Source organism: Oscarella lobularis, chromosome 20, assembly GCF_947507565.1.
Source record: "Oscarella lobularis chromosome 20, ooOscLobu1.1, whole genome shotgun sequence".
NCBI lineage: Eukaryota > Metazoa > Porifera > Homoscleromorpha > Homosclerophorida > Oscarellidae > Oscarella > Oscarella lobularis.
The window spans coordinates 857,295-878,802 of NC_089194.1; the positions used below are offsets into that span (position 1 = coordinate 857,295).

Consider the following 21,508-nt stretch of genomic DNA (forward strand, 5'->3'; position numbering starts at 1 on the left):
CCAGACTCATTGGTTGGTTAGATAGGCCGCAAATTAATTGACTAATCTGCACTAATCAGTTGGACCAATGCCCAACAAAGAAAACAATTTAGGCGAGGAGCCCACCGGAAAGCGCGCAAAGTGTATCTAGAACAAATCATCAGGAGTTACAAGTATTTTGGCATTTGGGCGTGTTGGACGCGATGCCACCACCCTTCTCCGTTATATGTGCGTGTAGTTGTTGAAAAATAAACCAATCTCTGATCAGTGAACGCCTGGCCAGCTAAATTATCCTGCGGTATATCCTAGCCTGCTTGCTGGTGCCGTGCGTAAAATTGGTGAGTATTTAATTAACTTAATTAATTAATCCGCTTGCGTTGACATTTAACTGCGCCGGGTTATGGCAACGAGGACAGAGCGTGCGATCGATGCATCTTCTTCTCTACGCTAAAGAGCTATTGGTAGATCCGTTGCTGCAAAGACTTCCATTGACTTCTGACCGCATCGGCGTTGGTGAGCTCACGTGTGTGTACAAAGAAGTACAAAAACCATCAAAGTTCAAAAAGTTAAATAATTAAATCCACGTTTTGTTTACTAGTTGCACTTTTTCTTCTCCGTGCATCTTACCTTTTACCATTCTCTTCGGAGGGCACCGTCCGTACCTTTCGTCGGATCTCTCAATGCATTGTAAACTTGCGAGACACGCGGCGGCGGAAGGCCTATCAGGCGAAACTTGTTTGACCATTCGCAGGCAAAGGGTTTTGACGCTCTTGTGACGAACACTCGCCGCTTGACTCATTCGTTTCGTCGACGCCGGCTGCATTCCCGTCATCAACTCAATAAAAGTCACCCCAAGACTATAAATGTCGGCCATTTTGGTATTGTGATGATTGCTTCCGAACCTCTCCGGCGCCAAGTATTCAGGACTCATCGGCCCAGCCGACAGGCTAGAGAAATTGGCAAAACGAGCCGCTCCTAGATCGCATATTTTAGCTTCCATAAGCGCCGTGACAACGACATTTGTCGACCGAATGTCTCCGTGAAGAATGTCGAGCCCATGCAAATAGCTGATCCCAGCCGAACAGCCCGAAGCAACGCTCACTTGCTCCTTCAACGTAAGATTCCCGTCGGCGGCTTCGATGACGTCAGAAAGAGATCCCTCTAATAATTCAGACAGGATGCTGAGAGGAATGCCGTCTTGAGTGATGACGCCAAGCAGAGCGACTACGTTGGGATGATGAACGTAACGACAAATCGAAATTTCCTGGTTTAGGCGAGCTAGATAGTTTTCCACCCGGAGAAATTCAAAGAACGTTTTGACGGCCACGTGACGACCGCGCCAATGACCCACACGAACATCTGCACAACAAGCATTCAAATACTGAGACAAGAATCATAAATTTTATAAGTTACCTCCGTAGGAACCTCCGCCGAGTTTGATGTCGCTCATATTAACTTCATCCGGAGAAATTTTGAAAACCTCCTCGTACTTGCTTAGGTTTCTCTGCGCCTCCTCCGCCAACAAGCATGCCTCTTCGCGTTCTTGCTCCAATTGTGTGCACCGTCTCTCTGTCTCCTCTTGCAAGTCAGATAATCTTCCTAATAATGAAACACGAGCCTAATTATACAAACGAAAGTAGAACAACTGAGCATACTTAGGTCAGCTACTGCTTCGGTAGCTTGCTCGCTAAGTCGGGCGCATTGGATTGCACTCTCCTCTTGTAAGTCAGTTAGTCTCTCTAGAAAAGAAAGTAAAGTAGGTTCCGTAGAGTGCGTCAAAGCTCGTTTCTCTACTTAGGTCGTTTTCTGCTTTTGTAGCTCGTTCGCGAAGGTGCTGGCTAGATATTTGCATTCTTGCAACTTTGGTTTCACACTCAGAAAGAATTTCAGCTTTCTCTTGTTCCGTGGCGATCTTTTGTTCGGTCGCGGCTTGTCTCTCTTCTTTGAGGCGACGCTCCAACACGCCAATTTGCTGCACATGCAAAACATGATCTACAAAACCGGGTCATGCATAGCATTGCTAACCTGTTGCAGAGAGGTAACAATTTTAGGATCAGCTACAGCCTCAGTCTGTTCCTAAAAATGATGCTCTGCAAAAAGGTCGCTGTAAAAACGAGCTAGCTAAATAGTCTCTATCTCTAAATTCTAACGTCTAGCTATACGTAGAGTCGTCAAACGGCCGAGATCGATAAAATGCTTTCTTGACACTTTCATAAACTGCTGTACCTCAGGTTTCATAGGCTTTTCTTCGTTTGATTTGGTCCGGACGTTAGAACTAAAAACAGCCTATAGAAGAGTCAATATATTAAGCATATAAATAATAACGTACTGATTTCTTCGCCTACGAAGGTTCGCAAGAAGTTTCTTTGTTTCGGCGCGACAGTGAAGATTCGACATGTCTGCGGCTCCAACATTTTCCTACGACGCTCGAAATAGCCGTTAATACAAGCACACTGCCCCGAAGCCTAACGTAATTCTTTGCGTCAATGTTGCATCCTTTACTTGCTAGTAGACTCGCAACTCCTAGGTTCCCTTCTACAATAGCGTCTAAGAAAGGAGTTCGTCCCCACTACAATCATCAAAAAATTAACAACAATCTTCCATAATCATTAATTAAAAATTGACGACCTTATTTGCAGCTTCGATATCTGCTCCAATACTAATCAAATATTCTGCCATTTTACCGTGACCTCCCCATGATGCCCAATGAAGAGGAGTGTAGCCATCCTAAGAAGGTAAGACCGTGCAAAAAAATCTAATACCAGGTAATCATGATTTGTACTGACATTATCGCCTTCGCTAAAATCAAGTCTCAATTTAATGAGTTGTTTGCAGATGTCTACATGACCTCTTTGACTAGCAAATGCTACCGCACCATTGCCATCCTAAAAATTTTACTTGAAGACGTTACCACTAGTTTTTCACTTACTGATTTTTTTGCATGAATATTGCAACCATTTGCTAATAGAACGCTCATTACTTTATCGTGTCCCATTAGAACAGCTTCAAGGAAAGGCGTCCTTTCTCGCTATTACAGCGACGTAAATACATTAAATGACTATCCTTGCATGAAGCTACAGTATCTACCTTGCTACGAGCTTCAATATTAGCTCCAACTGAAATTAAATATTTAGTCATTTCAGGTCGATCAGCAAACGCCGCCCAATGAAGGGAACTAAAATCGTCCTAAACATTGTTGGAAAATAAACTGAACGCTGCATTACACTGCTCTACTTTGTCTGTTTCATTGACGCTCATTCCCAATTCAACTAGCTTTTTGGCAACTTTCAAATGTCCTCTGTCACTTGCAAATCCCAAAGCTCCCAAACTCTAAAAATAATTAACCATGAAAATTAAAAACAATCAAAGAATCTCGTTTTCTTACGTTGGCTTTGGCATGAATATTGCAACCTTCGTCAATGAGTACATTCATCACTTCTTCTTCTCCCATTAAAACAGCCTGAAGAAAGGGCGTCCTGTCCTCCTATTAAAAGTTAAGAGTGCCGTGATATACTCTCCAAGACATACTGACTATTACATCCACTGCATGCTAGACTAAACTAAGAAGAAATTGTACCTCTGTTAGGTAATTATAATTGAGTACGATACATGTGGACTGTAAAAGAGCCGATGGCGTGGGTCCGATATACGGGATAGAAAGAACGGAACACCTTACTGCATACGGTAGTCAGTATACTAAGTAATTGGCATAGTTAGGGATTCTTGCATGCACTCCGTAAATATTCATACAGCGGAATTACCTTATTCCGAGCTTCTAGATTTCCTCCAGCCCTAATCAAAAGCTTTGCCATGTCTGCGTCACGTGCCCAATGAAGTGGAGAGTTTCCACCCTAAAACGAAAGTCTTCAGAGCTCTACGATCCGTATTTTGCTTTACCACATCAACTACTGCTTTCCAGTCCTCGGGATAACTGCGAATGAAGTTCAATACGACTTCTTTGTCTCCATTCTCGATAGAAAGCAGAAAGTCTAAGAAGGAGATAGCTGCTCTCTCAAACAAAAGCAAAAATCGAAGTACAGAGAACAGTAGAAGTCTCGTTTCCCATTGCAAAGAGGTCGTATGTGACGCCACGGATTCGTGGTGCGTGTATTGATCACGTGATATAGGTGATCCGGGAACCAGATTTGTCGTTTACAAATAGAGCAGGATTTTGTTTCCACGTCATCAATGTCTAACCTCTAATTGTAATGCGCTGTCCCATCCTAGTCTACTATTGCCTCTGCCTGCATTGCAGATTGAGGGCATCTACAGAATTTAATTAAACAACATGTAGGCCTACGGGTGGGCGGCTGGGAACCAATATACACAAAATGTAATTATAAATAATTGATTAATTATAATTAGGGTCTAAAAGAAGAATCGATGATGCATGCATAGATGTAGGATGAGGCATGTGACCTGCAGCCCATAGACTCTCCCTGACCCATCTGCGCTTTTGACCTTCATAGCACCGGTAGAAGACAGTAAAATTCACTAAAGGGAGAATCAACTTACCCGCATCTTGTACCTCGCGTCACGCGTACGTGGGCACGGAATGCGTCCTCGAAAGAAGAGAAAGTTTGCACATCCAGTCTTTGTCTTGAAGTTGGCCTGAGACGACGCTCTCGATTCAGAAACCTAAAGTTTCGGCTCAGATACGCATGATGGTGAATTCGGAAAGCAAACCTAAAACAAGCAACGATGTGGTCCGAGAGTCCAAAGCCAGCCCGTGCGCCATGCATTGGTAACGAGAGAAGAATTACAAACCTTATTTTCACCATTCTCTCGCTTAAAGTCGCCTTGGTGCAGTGTAACCATAGATGTTCTCTCTCACATGATGATACATCTTCATGTTGTAACTTAGTGTCATTCAGATGTAACCATCTTTATCCGGGACCGCTGCTGCATCGTCAGAGCTAGAGATGTCATCTTGCGACGAAACCGTCTTTAGTGCGGGCCCGGAAAACCTTCGCGATCTTTGCCTCGAGATTCTCTGCAAAACGCGACCTATCACCTTCTCCTCGACGCTTACGCTTCCTTTCCAACTGATTCCGGACGTGCTCGAACGTCTCCTCGTCCACCGCGACGAAGGAAGACTGCCGTACACGATCGTTAACCAGTTGGTCTAACGCCTGTCCGAAAAGGGGGCCCTCACTGTTCACATGCTCGAGCTCTTGCTACGGCAATCGCGAGGCAGTCTCGGCTTCTTGAAGTTGAACTTGACCCAGCTGACGTTCGACGATTTCCTTCGTCTTCCGCCACTCGCCTATCTCGTCGATTTCGATTGTACGAATGTTGATCACGTGACCGACGCCCTATGGGAGAAATTGACGCCGAGTCGCACGTCTCTTTGTTCGTTGGCGGCTATCGGTTTGGACAATCTTGAATTTCAATTTGCACGCATTGCAGAATTTTCGAACCCATCTTCATTGAATCTCAGCAACACGTGCGTTTCCGTCAATGACGTCATTGTGATTTGTCAAACTCTCGCCACATCTCTGACAATGCTCAACGTTTCAGAATGCTCTCGACTCAACCTTCTCGCCATTCTCCCCGGCATTCGCGAGACAAGGAAACTCGTTCATTTATCGGTCCACGACCTTTCAGTTGCTGAGGCTGTGACCGCCGATAAAGAAAGCGTCTTAGCGACATTCAAAGACGTTTTCGATTGTCTGTCGTCATTGAAATTTCTCGACGTTGGCTGGATAAAGGATGCTGGAGCTGTCACTGGATGGGACATTGCTTGTGCCATTCTGGAATGTCGAGGCTCCGGATTGACTCACCTGGACGTCTCCGGTTTAGCGAGTCTTCGTGAAACTCTTCGCTTTGTCAAAAATCTTGGCATCGAGCGCAGCCTTCAATACCTCGGCGCTTTTCACACAAATCTTCGGTATCATCGTGAGGGTAACGATGATAATAGGCCGAGTCCTTTTTTAAGGAACGATTTGGTGGCTGACGTCAACGATTTAAAGGTCGTTGCAACGGGATTTCAAAACGTGGACGCTTTCGTTCTTTGCCAATCGCACTACCTCGCGCCGACTCCTCGAAACGATGCGATATTGAAGTTAATTGCCGATTGTTTAATAGCGAAAGACTATTACGCGATGGAGGAAGAAACAGGCGTCCTCTTGTCCTTTTTCCTGCGCAAGTGTCGTGCCGCTCGTCGTTCGAAATGGGACTCGTCATCACCTTTGCGCTCCATTCTTCAATTGGCTAAATTAGCTGCGTACTTGTGTGAGAAGGACCCGGACCTCGCTTATTACGACAGAGACTTTAACCGCGTTTTTTATTCTATTTGCCACGAGCTGATTTTGATCGCATCTTCATTTTCTTCCGTGTCGTCGGCCGTCAAGCTCAGAAATCATCTGTTGTAATTACGTAAATTCGGACCACGCGGACGTTGATTTGGAGCAACGGCAACTGCTTCTGGTCATTGCATTTTGCCATTTGAAAAGCATCAGCACCAACCTTGAAGACCTTGAAGCACTTTCCTTTCTGTTTCCTTCTATGTTATTTCATGTCAGTGATAATTCTACGAGTGAAAACATCTATCAAGGTCTTGCTTCTGCTTTGATCGATCTTCTAGAATCAAGTCTAGCATCGTCGAAATCTCGTCCTAAAGCCGAGGCAATTGTGAAGATCTTTGAAAGTCATTTGCTGGATAATGCTGATATTTCCATTTATGTTGCCCAGCAAATTGACCGATGCTCCGACGATCTCTGCTCTCTCTATAATACGCTTGATGGAAGCAACGTCAGACACGCCAAAACTCTACTCGAAGTTTTCTATCTGTTGTCTGTGCAGAAGTCCAAACGATCTCTTCTGGAAAAACCGGCAGTGTTTTCGCTTATATGGAAGAGCTTAAATTTCTCTGATTCCGATGATAATATTCAATGTGTAGCCGCTGAACTTTTTGCCTCGCTCACATTTGAATCGTCGAAACCATTCTTTGGAGCAACGACGAATTACCACGACGGTTTATCAGCTGAAATGTTCTGGCAGCGAATTTCCGCAAATTGCGAGAAAGTTTCGCCGCCGACGAATAACGACAGCTACTCTATTACGAATCACTGCTCCTACTATCTTATGGGGGGTAGAAGAAGTTACAGTTTTCGCGGAGAGTACACTAGTGAAATGATTATTTCGTGTCTTGAAAATGACTGCTCGACTCTTCAGTTGGTTTTTACGCTCTCCAGTCTGACAAGCTTTCTTCTTGCTAAAGATTTATATATAGAAAGAGAAGTTGCTCTGTCGAGGATTGCAAAGCGGCTGTGCTCTCTGGAGAAAGATGCAAGAATAATGAACGGCTATACGAAGAACCTAATAGAGAACATTCCCTCTTACATTAGAGACTGGAAAGTCTGAGCGCTGGTAGAAGTTCTCTTAGTCTTCCTATTTCCTGCTACAAAAACGAATGTCATTATTAGCTTTACTTTCGCTGCTCGTTTATCGTAGTCTTATCTGTCCAGAACCATTTTTTAAAACTGCAAGAAAATCATGTGTGAAAACTGTTTTCCAATCTTTGTCAACCTCTTCATCAAAGCGAATTCTCTATGCCAGAGAAAAACTAATCGTCAGAAAATCTGTTCGAAATGGTGCATTCCTATGTTAGTGGCCCCAAATCAAAATGAGACGATATAATAATCATCCGCTTATCTGCCAAGTCTTTTGTGTGAAATGCGCCGTCCTCAGCAGCAAAACCACACTGCGCATTCAGTCGTTGCCTTGACGTTGGCCTGATGCTTTTCGCTCACCAGCTACTTAAAGTTTTGGTGCTTTCGTATATATAAAAGCTAAAAACATTTATTACACCCTTCATAGTATAAAATACCGCAGACGCAAATCAGCTGAACATTTTTCTCGCTTCACGACTATCAAGTACACAGCGCTGCTCTCGATAGCTTCTAATGAGTTCTCTCCACATGGCGTTGACCGAAAGCAAATGCTGGTTCCCTAGCAGGCGAAACGAACCTTAATAAACAGACTACTTATAGAGAAGGCTTCGCACCGACAATGATTAGCCCAAATTTCGCTCTGGTTATAGCAACGTTAATCTGGTTGTCGTCCACAACGAATCCAAGATTTTCGCGCAACCACGCTTTGCTGGGAAAGGGAAGTATGCGCGACTTGGGCATAGAGCGCACGGTTGACAGGATAACGAAATCTGCTTCCCCTCCTGCATATGCAACTAATCACGTGGTACAATCAACTTTCGAGACGCTCACCTTGAGTTTCCGCTACTGACCCTATTTTAAGTTCGCTGAAACAATTTGGTTTTCTGACCGCTTTCAATCGTTCAACTATAGCATCACGCTGAGCTGTGTAAGGCGTGATAACTCGTACGCTATGCTGACAAAGACGTTGCTTTATTGCCTGCAGAGCTTTAATAACTTGTACCTAGAATAGAGTGCGCATTAGGAAAGAATATGGAGAATTCAAGTGCTTACTATCATTTCTACTTCTTTGGCATTTGACTTGGATTCGTCGCCTCCCTTGCCCTTCTCAGCTACCGGCGTCACTTTCTCCTCGCCATCGATGTGAATAAAACACTTGGGCTGCTGATGCTGACGCGGCCTCTGCAACCGCTTCCAGTACTCGGGCCACACGTAAAGTTGCCCGGGATCTTCTCGTCGTTCCACTTCTGAAGCCGTCTTGAGCATTTTCTCGTAAAAATGCATCGACGGAAAGGCGCATATGTCTTTGTGCTAAAACACATATCTTACTTATCATGCAATTGATTCTATTCTAAAACTGACCATTCGGTATTGCGTGGTTAGCATGACCGCTCTGCTCGACTCCTTCACTCTAGGACTTACGAAAAGCCTTTCGAACATCGATATACTCAACACTTCGGCGACGTCATTGTTCTGAACGACGGGCCGAAGTTGCTTGTGATCGCCTATGAGGACAATTCGTTTCGTCGTTCCATTGATCGCCACCAAAGTCTCCGGCTCGCTGCACTGTCCGGCTTCGTCAACAATGCAGTGAGACTTTTCAATGTCGTGAAATTTTCTGCTCGCCGCTTGAATGCACGTGCAAAGAATGATGTCCGCTCTTTCGACTTCAGGACGCTCGGCCGAACGGATGAGATTCCTATAGTCGGTGACTTCGCGCTTGGACGGTGCCTTGTCTTCGCCATTCGACTCAAACCTTTGTCGGAAATCATTCTCTTTCTTGCGGATTTTAAGGGCTTGCTGTTTTTTCGCCTCGTCCGCTTGCCTCACATCTCGGATCATTCGATGCAAGGAGATGTCGTGCAAGTCGTCGTTTTCTTTCGATTGAGCGTCGGGCAATCCGGAAGGCTTGTATCGATTGAATATCCACGGCCCGTCGCAAGCGGCTTGAGCGATGCTCTCGCTGTAGACACGAAGCACCGTCACCTGGTCATCCCCGTGACTCTGATTGGCCACTAAACGTTTAAGCTTTCCTACAAAATTACCGAAGTAGAAGCAATTGATCTGACGTATGCATGCACGACCACCGACTTGCAATTAAATCGACCGCTTCGTTTGAAGGCGCACAGACAAAAAGCTTGGGACGTTTCGTCTTGCTGACGTCACGCGTTTTCCTTATTTCCATTGCAAAAAGCCACGCTATATGAACTCCGGTAACGGTTTTGCCGGTTCCTTTCAATTGAAAAAAAAGATATGAGCTTGAGCTATACTGTACGTCTGAAACTCTGAATTTACCAACCTGGGGGACCTTGAATGAGGGTTACATTCTGCTCTAAAGCAAGATTCACAGCACTATATTGACTATCATTCAACACTGCCTCTTTTCCGTTCACGTCAGTAAGAGTCGTATCTCGAAGATCTCCCACTAGAACAAAAATAATGTATGTAAGTATTATACGAACTGAATAATAAAAACCTTTGCTATTACGTTTAGTAGCAGAGTCTTTTTTCAATTTTTCAAGATCTCCAAAAGCCATTTCCCTCGCTAAAATATTGTTCTCGTCGTCGTCGTCTTCTAACAGGCGCTCCAAATTTTGCCTCATTCTCCTGCCCAAAAAACGCGAATTAGAGCTAAAAACGCATGCATACGAGAATTTATTTATACCTGAATGGGAGACTGCAGTGAATTGTTTGCGCCATACAGAGCGTTTCTTCTTCAAGTAGGAGCTGACACAGCTGATGCTTTTGAACGTCAGTTACAGTCGAGCCGAAACAGGGGCGAAACTTAATTTTAACCAAGTCTTTGTCTTCCCCAAAGTCGTCGCCTTCGATTTCTTTCCTCCTTTTAAGTTCTTGACTGTAACGTTCCTTGGAATCGACAATGGTGCAATGAAGAACGAAATGGTACTTATTTTGATTTGATTCCAATTTCCAGGCGTCGGACAGACTGCCCTGTTTCGGCGGCCTTTCTTTTCCCATTGGCAGATTAAAGTATCGCAGACACACGTAGTCCCCTCGAGAAAATGCAATCTTATTTTCTTCGGCGAATTTCAAATTCATTATGGTTTTTCCTGAGAGCGACCCTGCATCCCAGACGACTGCCATTTCACGTATCAAAGTAGGCGAAGCGATTGGCGACGACTTGACGCTTGCAGTCGCTCCTTCAATTTGAACAAGAGACGACCAATACTCATAATACCTCCAAAAATCCGAAAAAGTCCGCCGACGGGCCAAAGAGCTGCGCGACAACGGCGGGCCAAAGCAAAGACCCGGCCGTTCGTTGTGATCCAAACATATGCTCAAACCGTCGGAAAAGTTAACGAGTTGGATATAAGGTCGAATGACACCGCGTTGCATTCGACTCGAAATTTGTACAGAAAGTAGATCAAACAGGGCGATCGTTTTTCTTATAGAAGCGCCCTGTTTTTGCTTTAAGGCAACGATGTCGCCAGGCCTCTCGATCTGCTCTGTCTCACTTAGACCGCTTCGGGGATCGGTTTCGATCGCCGCTATGAGTCGATTGATTGTGCTCTCCGAATCACCGCGAATGCACGAGTCGGTAAAATCGCGCCACAGTCTCGTCTGGATTAAACCAAATTCGCACTCGGGAACAGGCGGGTTCACTCGCACCTCACGCCGTTCCCGAGTCGGAAGATTTAATAGATCGACGTTCCACTTAATTGATACGGAACGGAAATCGTCGGCCGGCGTCGCCGACGACGCCGTCAGCGACATCAGTTTTATCGAGAAATTTTTCGCCGGCATTGAAGGGCAATCTGGCACAAAGAGACCGATACTATTACCCGTAATTTCTTCAACAACAGCAATTGTTACGACGGGATACGTCTGCACTTCGTCAGCGAATTCCAATAGAGACAAATCGCGTTGAAATTGAATCGCCGCTCGACGACGAAAGTTGGCGTTGATGCATATTCTCGCGATATCGCGCGGTTTGTAGTCGACCAATTTAAGCTCTTGTTCGTCGGCCGAATTTTCTATGACGTACTTCTTTAATAACCTTTGCATGACGAGATCGACGTAACGACGAATAGGCGACGTGAAGTGCGTGTACGGACGTTGGAAATCGTAGTTATGCGTGGGAAAACCTTCGTCCGTTTCGTCGCACGTGTAAACGGAGCGCTGTCGACTGCGGAAGTAGTGCGACTGACAGACGGCAAGCTGGGGAACAAAATCGTCGCAGCAGGCCAGACGAATTCGATCGTCTAACGATTTTGCTGATCGAATTCGGTACCAGAGCGCTTTGGAAATGCGTAAGGTGGTTTGACGCTCGAGGGACACTTTCAGAGTTTCGGCTTCTTGACCGTAGGCGACAAGTCGTTGAGACGCGTTTACGAGCGGACCGCACGTCGATAGCCACGAACTGACTTTTTCTGGACGAGGAGATCTCTGACTGTAGAGAATCGTCAGGTGACGACGTTCATCCAAGAGACGACGCGCCACTTCGCTGTTCATTAGAATCATAAACTCCTCGACCAGTTCGTGAGCTTCGGCTTCAAAGAAGCGATCCGATTCGCGGAAGAAACGCCTGGAAGCGAGACGACGTTCACGCAATAGACCGGCGATTTGACTTAGAAGGACGACATCGTTAAAGATCCTTTGTCTCGACTCAAGTCGACAATTGATCTTTGGTTTCTCGCCGCATATGATGGCTTGAGCTTGAGCGTAAGAGAGCTGGCAACACGATTTGATCTCAACTTCTTCGAACGTCGTCTCAAAGTCCTCAATCAGTTTTAAATTTTCGTCGAAACAGAAATGTCCGGCTATCACTCGTCGGCGTCGAAAGGGCAGAAGACTGCAGCGATTGGAGCTAAGTTCTCTAGGTAGCATCGACTGCTGAACGCTGCCTTGGCTGTCATAGACGCTCGTTCCGCGCTGCTCCGCCTGCTTGTTCTCATCGCTCCGAAATGCGACGTGATGAGCGACGTCCGCTATGTAGACGCCTACCTTAAACGCGCAATCATTGCAATTGCGTTCGACGTTCAAGGCGTCGTCTAAATCGCGCGAATGCTCGGGATCTATCGTGAACGCGTTCGTTACGACGTCATCGTCATCGGCTTCGTCTTCATCCTGTGCGCAAGTCGATACAAAGGATTTCACGGTGTTTTCGGAATCTCCGTCGACCTCGTACTGTATTTCAAGAAGACGGCGACCGGTCTCTAACGTCGTCGCAGCTTCGATGCATTCCACGGCTATTCCGAGCGGATAGGGAAACTCGGGACGCCAACTCAGATACTGCACGACGAATAGCTTTCCCTCGACGTCGCACAGTGGAACGCTCTCCTCGTCGACGATCCTTCGTCCTTTTACGGAAAACATTCTCACGCCGTCGTCGTGTCGAGGTCTCGTGCTCGGTCCGTTGGCAAAAATCGGATGCGACTGATCAATGGGAACCACGAGATTTTTGTCCTCTTTTGACAATTGACAGACAAAACGTTTCGGACGTCGTTTTTGAAATATTCCGACGACCGATCCTCGTTTCGTTTTCACCTTATCGTCGCTCTTTCCCTCGTCGGCGGAATCGATTTTCAGAAGAACTTCTTCGCCGTCAAATGCTCGATTGCGTCGTTGACGACCTTCGACAAATACTTCCTCGCTATCGACGCTGTAGCCGTGCGCATTAGACCCAGAAACGTGCAGGACGCACTTCAAATAAGCCTCGGGCTTATCACGCATAAGCTCCTCCATTTCGGCCAGGTTCAAGTGAGGAGGATAGGCCGGACTGCTTCCATGACGTACTCGTTCTCCGACGTCTTCTTTAGTTAGACGTTCGCGAGGCGGTCGCCGCTTCACTTTGGCAACAGTCCAACGTACAACAGAACCGCGCACAACTTGCTTCATTACTCGTTTTTCTACTTCCTTTGCCTTCGGTGCCAGCGATCTGAAACTCTTGACAACTTCTTCTCGATAGATTCGCGCCATTTCGTCGTCCGTCTCGTCCTCGCATGAATCTTCGTAAACCGACGACTCCGATGTGGCGTCGTCGTCGGCGTCGTCGAGTTCTACTTCTTGACGTGCGAAGCTAGAGACGAACGACTGCGCTTCGACGTTCAACGGCGACTTCTCCATTACAAGTTTGCAGACGAATTTCGACGACACCCTGTGGCCTTTGAGACTTGCCGCGCCGACGGTGGTGCATGCTTCGATGTACTGTTGCCAAATGCGATCGATTTTGCTCTTGGTCAAGCAGTCTGGATCGCCGAAGACGATGACGAGCGATTTGGCTCGTGTGAGCACAGTATTGACAACTTTTTTGTCTGAGAAAAAGTTGGGTGACTTTTCGTAATCTTGTCGATATCCCTTTGACGTCATGACGGTGCTGACGAGGACGACACGAAACTCTTGACCTGTGTTGGGAAAAAAGGACATTTATGAAATCTTACGTCATAAAAGTTGCCGATCACCTTGTATTCCCCCGTGCGTAATAACATTGACCTTCTTGTAGTTATCTCCTCTGTGACGAAGAAGCTGTCGAATGTACTGAACCTACCGAAGACAAGATATAAAGACTGAAAATGAGTTGGAGGGGCATGGGGAAATTACACTTCGCCCCACAAGTATATGTAATAATAGGAAGGTACATTCAAGTGAATCATCGGTTTCATCTGCTCTATGCGGAAAGCCTGGTTATCGATCGCTAAGGTGTTTTGTCCACTCGTAGGTTCTGGTCGACTCAGAGGCGTCGCTTAACGTACATGCATATGCCAAATCTCTCTTAAGTAGCAAAAGGCTGACGTAGTCTTAAATACGTCTTTCGGCATGGGCATGGTGTTCACGCGCTCTTCATGCACAACCCCGCTGGCCTAACCTGAGTAAACTCCGACGAAACGACGCAGACTTTCTGGGGAGAACACTCTCCCCATTCCTGCGGCCAACCGTCGAAAACCTCGTCAAGTGTATTAACTATCAACGTCGCCTCGCTCTGATTGTAGTAAGAGCCGTCGGTGCCGCCCTGTTGAGCCAATCCGTCGTCGCAAATGAAAAAGGAAAAAGGATGAAAAGTTGGATGTACGGCTTGAATAGGCGATCTGGCTTGATCGGGCGAGAACGCGTCGGCTCCGTAGAAAATGCGCGCGATCAAAGCGAAGAGATCGCGTTGACTTCGATGGTTTGTCACCAAGTTGACTATTAGCGAATCCGGAGCCGATTTGTAAAGACGGCGAAAGAGAGATCGTTGAAGCCTGCCGCCACGGGCGAGGGAAGACGAAACCGGCGGAGAAGTCTAGAAGCAAAGGAACACCGTAATTTACCTTTTCTAGACGCGAATACAAGTACATATACAACTACAGTCCCTCTTTATATAGCACTATAAGGAGAGACAATACCGTTCTTTACGCAAAGTGCCTAGAACGTTTTGATCTACTAGCTGACTATACCTCTTTTGGGAGAATATTATAGACAGAAAGTAAACTTACTTGAACGCAGTCTCCAGCAAGCACGAGCGCCGTGCGACTGCCGGCTAACGCAAGCGGCGCAATCGATTCCGGTTCGGTCGCCTGAGCCGCCTCGTCAATTATGATGTGGCTGAAATGCCCATCGCGAAGCTTCGCCGACGTGAGAAGTGTCGTAACGACGACGAGCGGTTCATTCCCTAGTTCACTATTGGGCGGCACTGAAAACGTGCTCTCGGCGTCGTCCAAGAAACAAAAATAGCAATCAAGAAGGTCCTTGTCTAAGGAGCCTTTGCGAGACGCAAAACAGACTCGAAAAAGATTGGCGTTGAAGAGTCCCTCATAAAAGAGATCGTCTAAGAGTTTCACGTACAAGTCAGCGGCAAAGTTACTCTGCGTGCAGATGAGAATTCGAGCATTCCGATGGAATTCCGAGAGAAGACGTACGGCTTCAACAAGCAGAAACGTTTTGCCCGTTCCGAACGGTCCGTTGATGATGAGGTGAGGATATGTTCGATTGCCGGCGAGAATCCGGCCAACAGCTTCTCTTTGTTTCGGGTCAAATTGCACTTTGGGATTAATGTGACGTTTGACTTTATCGAGAACGCAGTCGATTGAGAACGAGTCTCGCAAAGCGAGGGCCCCGCGGAAGTTCGGCTGAACGTGAGATCTCAGCCTCGACACGGGAAGTCGTTCCAAAGACGCGTGCAAATTGAGCCAATGAGTTCGATCGAACACAAACTGGAAGTCGACTTTGACATCGAGACAATCGTTCAGCTCCTTTTTGACGAACTCGTCTGCGGCGACGTTGAGGCCGACGGCTGTCTCTTCAATTTCGCAGACAGAAACGAGAAAAATATTTGTGGATCCAGTTTTTCGGATGTACGCCGCTTTCGCTAGTTTCGACGGCACCGGACGGCCGAGATCAATTCTTTTGATGCCGCGAAACGGATTCGTTTTGTCGCCAATAAGATCGATCGCTTGTCTACTTAAGTCCTGCAATCTACGTTTGATTTCGATTTCCTCGAGATAAATCAACGCGTGAAAACGCTCAAAGTATGTTTCGTCTTTCGGAAACGGCGTGTTTTTGTCGAGAACATGCAAACGAGATAAAGTGCGAGATAGCTCCGCCTCGACGGGAATAGGAAATTGCCTAGCAGTATCTTCCGAATGTCTGCTGACTCTGCTCATAAAATCGTCGTTGGAAACAATGCAGTCCGGTTCAACGAGCCAGTGTTGATCCGGACACTGAAGAGTCGATCTCAGTTGCTTAACAGCTTTTAGATTTTTGCCTTCGGCGACGTCGACGTAGAGCGTCTGAAGAACGTATGGATGAGGATGACCGTCGCACTCGACGATGACGTCCTGAACGTAAGAACGCGTCTGAGACGATTTCGAGTCGAATCGAACTGCGAATTGAACGCTACGGACGTCACAGTCGATGATATTCTCTTTCATGGGGAGACCGCCGTGGAGAAGCGAAAAGTGTGATTGGGTCGACGACGGAAGAAGTACAATTTGACGAACAGCAAAATTCTAAAAAAACAAAATGAGACCACTCACGCCTGTCTTTGAAAAGAAAAGACAGTCTATCTAACTGTGCTTGTTCCCTTCATGAACTGTACGTGTCCCCGTTTACCTTCTTGCACGCAATCTTGCATTCGAATACAGTCGAGAACGGCAGCTTCATACAGGCGTCAATAAACGTCCACTTTACCGAAGGATCCCACGCAACGTCGAGTGCGTCACTGACTTCTTGAGAAGTGGACAACTATATCACAGTGAAGGGCATTTCAAGAGCGAGTGCTCAAAATATAATACGTTGGGCCTTGGCACTCACCAAAGAGTAATCGCTTCGAATAAGCGCATTGCACAGTTTTCGACTAACAATATCGGGAATCAAATGAGCTTTCTGACGTCTCTCTTCGATCGCCGACCATAGTTCCAACTCGTCGGTACCGTGAGCAAAAATGCAACGACGACCGTAAGGACACGATTGAAAATTCTTATGTCTATAAAACAACCGATAAGAACTCGCATGTAGAAGATATTCGGCGTACGTTCTGCACGGTCTCAATCTGTAGCCGCGCGGAGGAATGCGGCGAATACCGCCGCGGTCTATAATAGCCCGTTTAGCCTATACGTACAAAGAGATGCCGCCAAGATTAATTAACATACTAGGATATCGGTCTAGGTTCCAAGCTTCCAACTCTTCTTGCGTATGAGGAAACGTGCATTGTCTGCCGTGTCTGACAGCGCATCGTTCCGGTTTGCAGATAGAGTAATTCGCTTTTACGTCTAACGGACGAGGACGTATTTCCACAAAGGCCGAACAGCCGTCTGCCGTTTCAGCAATTTCGTATTTCTTAGGCCAAACTAGAGCAAGTACACAATTTTGGTGCTGAGAACACGAATCGCGAGTTTTGTAGATTCGATTCGTGCGAAAGCAATGACGACAGACGACGGTTCCTCGACGAATGACCTCTGGATTCGAAAATCCAGGCAAGGCTGGTAAATGAAAGAATAGAGAGTCAAATTCACGTTAGGAGATTTTTAGCCGTACAAATTTCTTCCTCCTCTCCTTCAGGAAGGCGAGACACAACGGCCTATAAAGAATGCTTTAGGTAAACAGAACTAAATGTATTTTCATCCACCTTGAGGAGTCGTTTGGCTATGCGGACGTCCCCGGATCTCGGCGAGTTTTGCGGTCCTTTCCGAGGACACAAAGGAAACGACGCTGTGACGCTTTCTCTTTTTGTAACTGCTGGTTGGCTGGCAGAACGAAATGCCGCAGGTTCACTTTTCACTACCGATGCTACTGCGCATAAAACGTGTACATATACACTAGGCCTTAGCTAATTAGAAAACGTCAAACTTCACCTCGAGAAGTTTTCCGTGACGAAACCACCGGAAGCTTTGGAAGTGGGGAAATAGCTTTTGTTTTGATTGGTATCGCTTGCTTTTCCGGCAAGACGCTTTTCTCCTCTCTCTGTCTCACGTTTTCCAACGTTTTCCTCTTTCGACTTTTCTTCCTCGTCTTCTGAGCTTTATCTTTAATATTAGGTTTCGGCTCGTTTTCACTGGAAACGGTAGAGGAAGGCGATGATAGAACGTCGTTAAAAGCCGTGTTCTTTCCCTCCTTTAGAATTAAAACGGTTTTTAAAAAAAAACAGGTGGAGTTCGTTTGAGAAGAAGATCGAGTTACTTCGCCTTTCGTTTCGTTTGGAGGGAAAGAGCTGACTTCATTCGCCTTTGAAGTAGTAGTAGCCGTGGTAGTAGCCTATGCGTGACCTGCATAGACAAAGGCAGCGAAAGAAAACGCAGTTCGACCTGTGGAGATGCTTCTTTGGAAACTGTTCTTTGCTGAAGTTGTCGGCCAATCTCTTCCATCTCCTAATTGCTTAATTAATTAAAACTACTCTATCGTTTAGTGGCTGCTCGACCTTCTTGCGTCTGAACTCGTCTTTCCTCATCTCTTTCGCCGATTTCTTCTTTTGCTGGACAGAACAGAACGTAAAATTTAAAGTAGATTTTAAGACAACAACAATACCGACCGTCACTTGAGGAAATTCAACCACCTTTTCCTTTTTGCTTCTTTTCTCTTGTCCAGCCTCTCGTGCAGCCTCAGGCTAACGCATAAAAGACTTGTCACTAAAAAATTGATTCTAGCCTAAAACTTTCTAACCAGTCGATTGTCTGCACAATCGTCCATTTCGATATTCAACTTCAGCTTGTTAATTTTCCTCTCATATTCTCGTCTCTAAAAAGAAAATTCGGAAACAGACTAAGCGTGCAGAAGTTCTACAGTCGACCTCGCCAGGAGGACAGACGTTAATAAGTAAATTGCAATCGTTCAAAGCATCTTTATACTGTCGCAATCTCTCGAAAGCGTCGCGTCGACAAGAAAGACAAAAAAGCTGAACGTCGTTGATAAACTGCAATGGCCGAACCAAAACTAAAGGCATTATTTTAGAATACAAAATCGAAAATCAAAAATATAGCTAGCTGTGTCTACGAGTACCGGCTGAAGTTGCGCCTATAACCTCTTCCCAGTTTCCCTAGCAGAAAGCATTATACCAAACCTGTATATCGCCACTTTGTATAGATGCACCAGAGCGCGATGATTAGCTGCTAGCTCGGCAAACGCTTCCAATTGCATGCGGTGCGCTCGAGGAATGAAGGCGACTAGACGGTCAAGAATGAGAAGGCACTGGTGAAGAATTGGCACAGCGTCATCGGGCGATCGAGGACGGCATTGGCGAGCGATCTGAAGCAACTGAACGGCTCGACGAAAATCGTTTTCCATAATCGTCTACGAAAATAGTTTATAGTCACGCGACCGCGTGACGTAGAGTCCCGTATCTAGTTTGGAACGCATCAAGTTTGGAACAGGAGTTTATACCCTAAAACAGACTAGGATAAAAAACGGTTAAAAGCGAAAATGTAGCACAATAACCCACAAATCTTCCTGTAAAATTGCAGCTCTCTCCGTTGAGTGGTATGGGAGTAAGCGCAGTTAGAAGAGGAGGAAGTCATGTGATCGGTCTTTCGAACACACCCATCGGCTTTGGAACAGCCTCTCTAACTCTGTTATCCGTCATCGCACAGAGACGTGCTATGCACCGTTGGAAAGCTTAAAGCCTCTTCTATTTAGATAAATTTACGCCATTGTCGTAAATTGTATTCTCGCTGAGATATCGCCGGTAGAGTACCGACGGGTAGCGTGATCTAGATTGGAACGCAAGTTTTTTCTTAGCCAACTGGTTCTACGCCTTCAAACGCCACCAAATCGTGCATGAAGTCTCCCTGTACTGCTATCTCTAGGATTCGACCGTTATGTAGCTATAAACTCCTGAAAGGAATTTGCCATTGAAGATCATTTGATGTGAGAAAGCAATCCGGTAGCACAAATTGAAGCTATAACGGTAATTTGCGTTTTTTCTCCCTAAAAGTACTATAAATCACATCTCTTTTTCTTGGTTTAGTATCTCTTTTGAAGTTTTTTCGCAAAAATTTAAAATTTGACTAGGCCTGTTCGTGAACTTATTTTCTTCAAAAAGTTTCACTCTAAATAACGTTATATGATCAAAAACATCAAGACTTGGTAGTTTGAGAGTCTATGATGTAACATACTAGAAACTGCTAGAACTCCGTGAAAACCAATACTAGCTGCTACAAAGATAAATGCTTTAGAGAACCTGTAAGACCTGTTATGTCTCTCTATTGATGAATTCTAATGAACTCACAGCAAGCCTGGTCACATTTTCAATGTTGGTGAGACCTCTATGCCCCGTACGTAAAACCTCTAATATTCCTACCTAGCCAAAGCAGAAAAACATGATTTTGCATTTTTTGAAGAAAACAAGCAAATTACTGTCTTAGCTAGAATTTGTGCTTCCGGGTTGACGTGCTCTTCAACGGCCCATTTCATAGAAAAGGGCCCTTTCAGGAGTTTATAGCTACATAACGGTCGAATCCTAGAGATAGCAGTACAGGGAGACTTCATGCACGATTTGGTGGCGTTTGAAGGCGTAGAACCAGTTGGCTAAGAAAAAACTTGCGTTCCAATCTAGATCACGCTACCCGTCGGTACTCTACCGGCGATATCTCAGCGAGAATACAATCTACGACAATGGCGTAAATTTATCTAAATAGAAGAGGCTTTAAGCTTTCCAACGGTGCATAGCACGTCTCTGTGCGATGACGGATAACAGAGTTAGAGAGGCTGTTCCAAAGCCGATGGGTGTGTTCGAAAGACCGATCACATGACTTCCTCCTCTTCTAACTGCGCTTACTCCCATACCACTAAACGGAGAGAGCTGCAATTTTACAGGAAGATTTGTGAGTTATTGTGCTACATTTTCGCTTTTAACCGTTTTTTATCCTAGTCTGTTTTAGGGTATAAACTCCTGTTCCAAACTTGATGCGTTCCAAACTAGATACGGGACTCTAGTTGAGTAGGGGAGAAGAGGAGGCGTAGCCCATGCAGAACCAAGTAGAAACGATACTGCTCTTTCTGTTGTGCGTTCGGTACACGTATGCATGCGCTGTGAGAGTTGAACGAACCTGATGCGAGACAGCCGAGAAAACGAGCGCGACTGCAAAAGAGCTTCATATGTCACACAAAAAGCCTCTCACTACGCTGTCTACGAGTCGCTTACTCGTAAAGCCAAGGGTAGAGATGACACGGGAACGCGCGCGATGACTGGTTCAATCGCACTTCGTCCGCCGTTACAGAAAGCTTATTTGAAGACTAGAGAAGTTGGGAAACTGTATCCGGGAAGGTATAGTCTAATAAATTCCGCGTGCTCGAGTCCTCGAGCTACGCCTAAGTCGGACTGCCCTTCACGATCGCAGCTGAAACTAGCTGGTTGTCAGAAAAGGAGATCCTCAGCCACATGAGGATTTATAGACGGAAAGCCCTCGACGCATATTCCGGGCAAATGCTCGACCTTTTTGCCACGTACGTACGTATCGACTTCCTGCACTTCGACGTTCGGAGTGCCTTTTAGAGTCACGACACTGCGAGAACGGTCTCCGGGTCTCCTTTGAACATTAGATTGGATGTCCTAGCTGAAGGAATATTTTATACATGAAATAAACTGGAATTTGCATTTTCACTTCATTTTCTTAATCATGTATTCAGCTAGCCTTGCATTACGTATCAGATGAATGCAATTACTATTTCCTTAACTGGATATAGAGAAAGCTTCAAAATGGGATCCC

The 21,508-nt window shown here is 45.8% G+C and overlaps 3 protein-coding genes across 6 annotated transcripts; all 3 read right to left on the bottom strand.

The window, feature by feature from the left end:
* Positions 1 to 489: 489 nt before the first annotated feature.
* LOC136198840 (serine/threonine-protein kinase TNNI3K-like) lies at positions 490 to 4,100 on the bottom strand. Of its 2 annotated transcripts, XM_065988886.1 has the most exons (17): positions 4,018 to 4,100; positions 3,877 to 3,968; positions 3,741 to 3,830; positions 3,365 to 3,463; positions 3,214 to 3,309; positions 3,067 to 3,165; positions 2,909 to 3,007; positions 2,766 to 2,864; positions 2,608 to 2,706; positions 2,450 to 2,548; positions 2,309 to 2,397; positions 2,206 to 2,254; positions 2,005 to 2,055; positions 1,774 to 1,951; positions 1,635 to 1,718; positions 1,393 to 1,578; positions 490 to 1,338 (listed from the first exon to the last, which is right to left on the bottom strand). In XM_065988886.1, the coding sequence occupies exons 1-17, from the start codon at positions 4,043 to 4,045 to the stop codon at positions 554 to 556; spliced, it is 2,322 nt and encodes a 773-aa protein (XP_065844958.1). In that variant the 5' UTR covers positions 4,046 to 4,100; the 3' UTR covers positions 490 to 553. The 2 variants fall into 2 exon arrangements, with proteins under 2 accessions (XP_065844958.1, XP_065844959.1); XM_065988887.1 differs by lacking the exons at positions 3,365 to 3,463; positions 3,741 to 3,830; positions 3,877 to 3,968; positions 4,018 to 4,100 and having other exon boundaries at positions 3,067 to 3,154; positions 3,204 to 3,309.
* Positions 4,101 to 7,500: 3,400 nt separating this feature from the next.
* LOC136198890 (3'-5' exoribonuclease HELZ2-like) lies at positions 7,501 to 17,284 on the bottom strand. 3 transcript variants are annotated; one of them, XM_065988953.1, is made up of 17 exons: positions 16,961 to 17,284; positions 16,843 to 16,900; positions 16,623 to 16,794; positions 16,422 to 16,553; positions 14,807 to 16,318; positions 14,200 to 14,613; positions 13,796 to 13,877; positions 10,826 to 13,738; positions 10,039 to 10,795; positions 9,850 to 9,980; positions 9,673 to 9,798; positions 9,465 to 9,605; positions 8,736 to 9,406; positions 8,427 to 8,684; positions 8,205 to 8,376; positions 7,988 to 8,155; positions 7,501 to 7,932 (listed from the first exon to the last, which is right to left on the bottom strand). In XM_065988953.1, the coding sequence occupies exons 4-17, from the start codon at positions 16,470 to 16,472 to the stop codon at positions 7,823 to 7,825; spliced, it is 7,506 nt and encodes a 2,501-aa protein (XP_065845025.1). In that variant the 5' UTR covers positions 16,473 to 16,553; positions 16,623 to 16,794; positions 16,843 to 16,900; positions 16,961 to 17,284; the 3' UTR covers positions 7,501 to 7,822. The 3 variants fall into 3 exon arrangements, with proteins under 3 accessions (XP_065845025.1, XP_065845024.1, XP_065845023.1); XM_065988952.1 differs by having other exon boundaries at positions 9,862 to 9,980; positions 10,039 to 13,738; XM_065988951.1 differs by having other exon boundaries at positions 10,039 to 13,738.
* Positions 17,285 to 17,668: 384 nt separating this feature from the next.
* LOC136198891 (uncharacterized) lies at positions 17,669 to 20,871 on the bottom strand. The gene is made up of 9 exons (XM_065988954.1): positions 20,849 to 20,871; positions 18,894 to 19,094; positions 18,804 to 18,840; positions 18,595 to 18,737; positions 18,468 to 18,542; positions 18,337 to 18,411; positions 18,226 to 18,279; positions 17,988 to 18,175; positions 17,669 to 17,921 (listed from the first exon to the last, which is right to left on the bottom strand). The coding sequence occupies exons 2-9, from the start codon at positions 19,086 to 19,088 to the stop codon at positions 17,777 to 17,779; spliced, it is 912 nt and encodes a 303-aa protein (XP_065845026.1). The 5' UTR covers positions 19,089 to 19,094; positions 20,849 to 20,871; the 3' UTR covers positions 17,669 to 17,776.
* Positions 20,872 to 21,508: the final 637 nt, after the last annotated feature.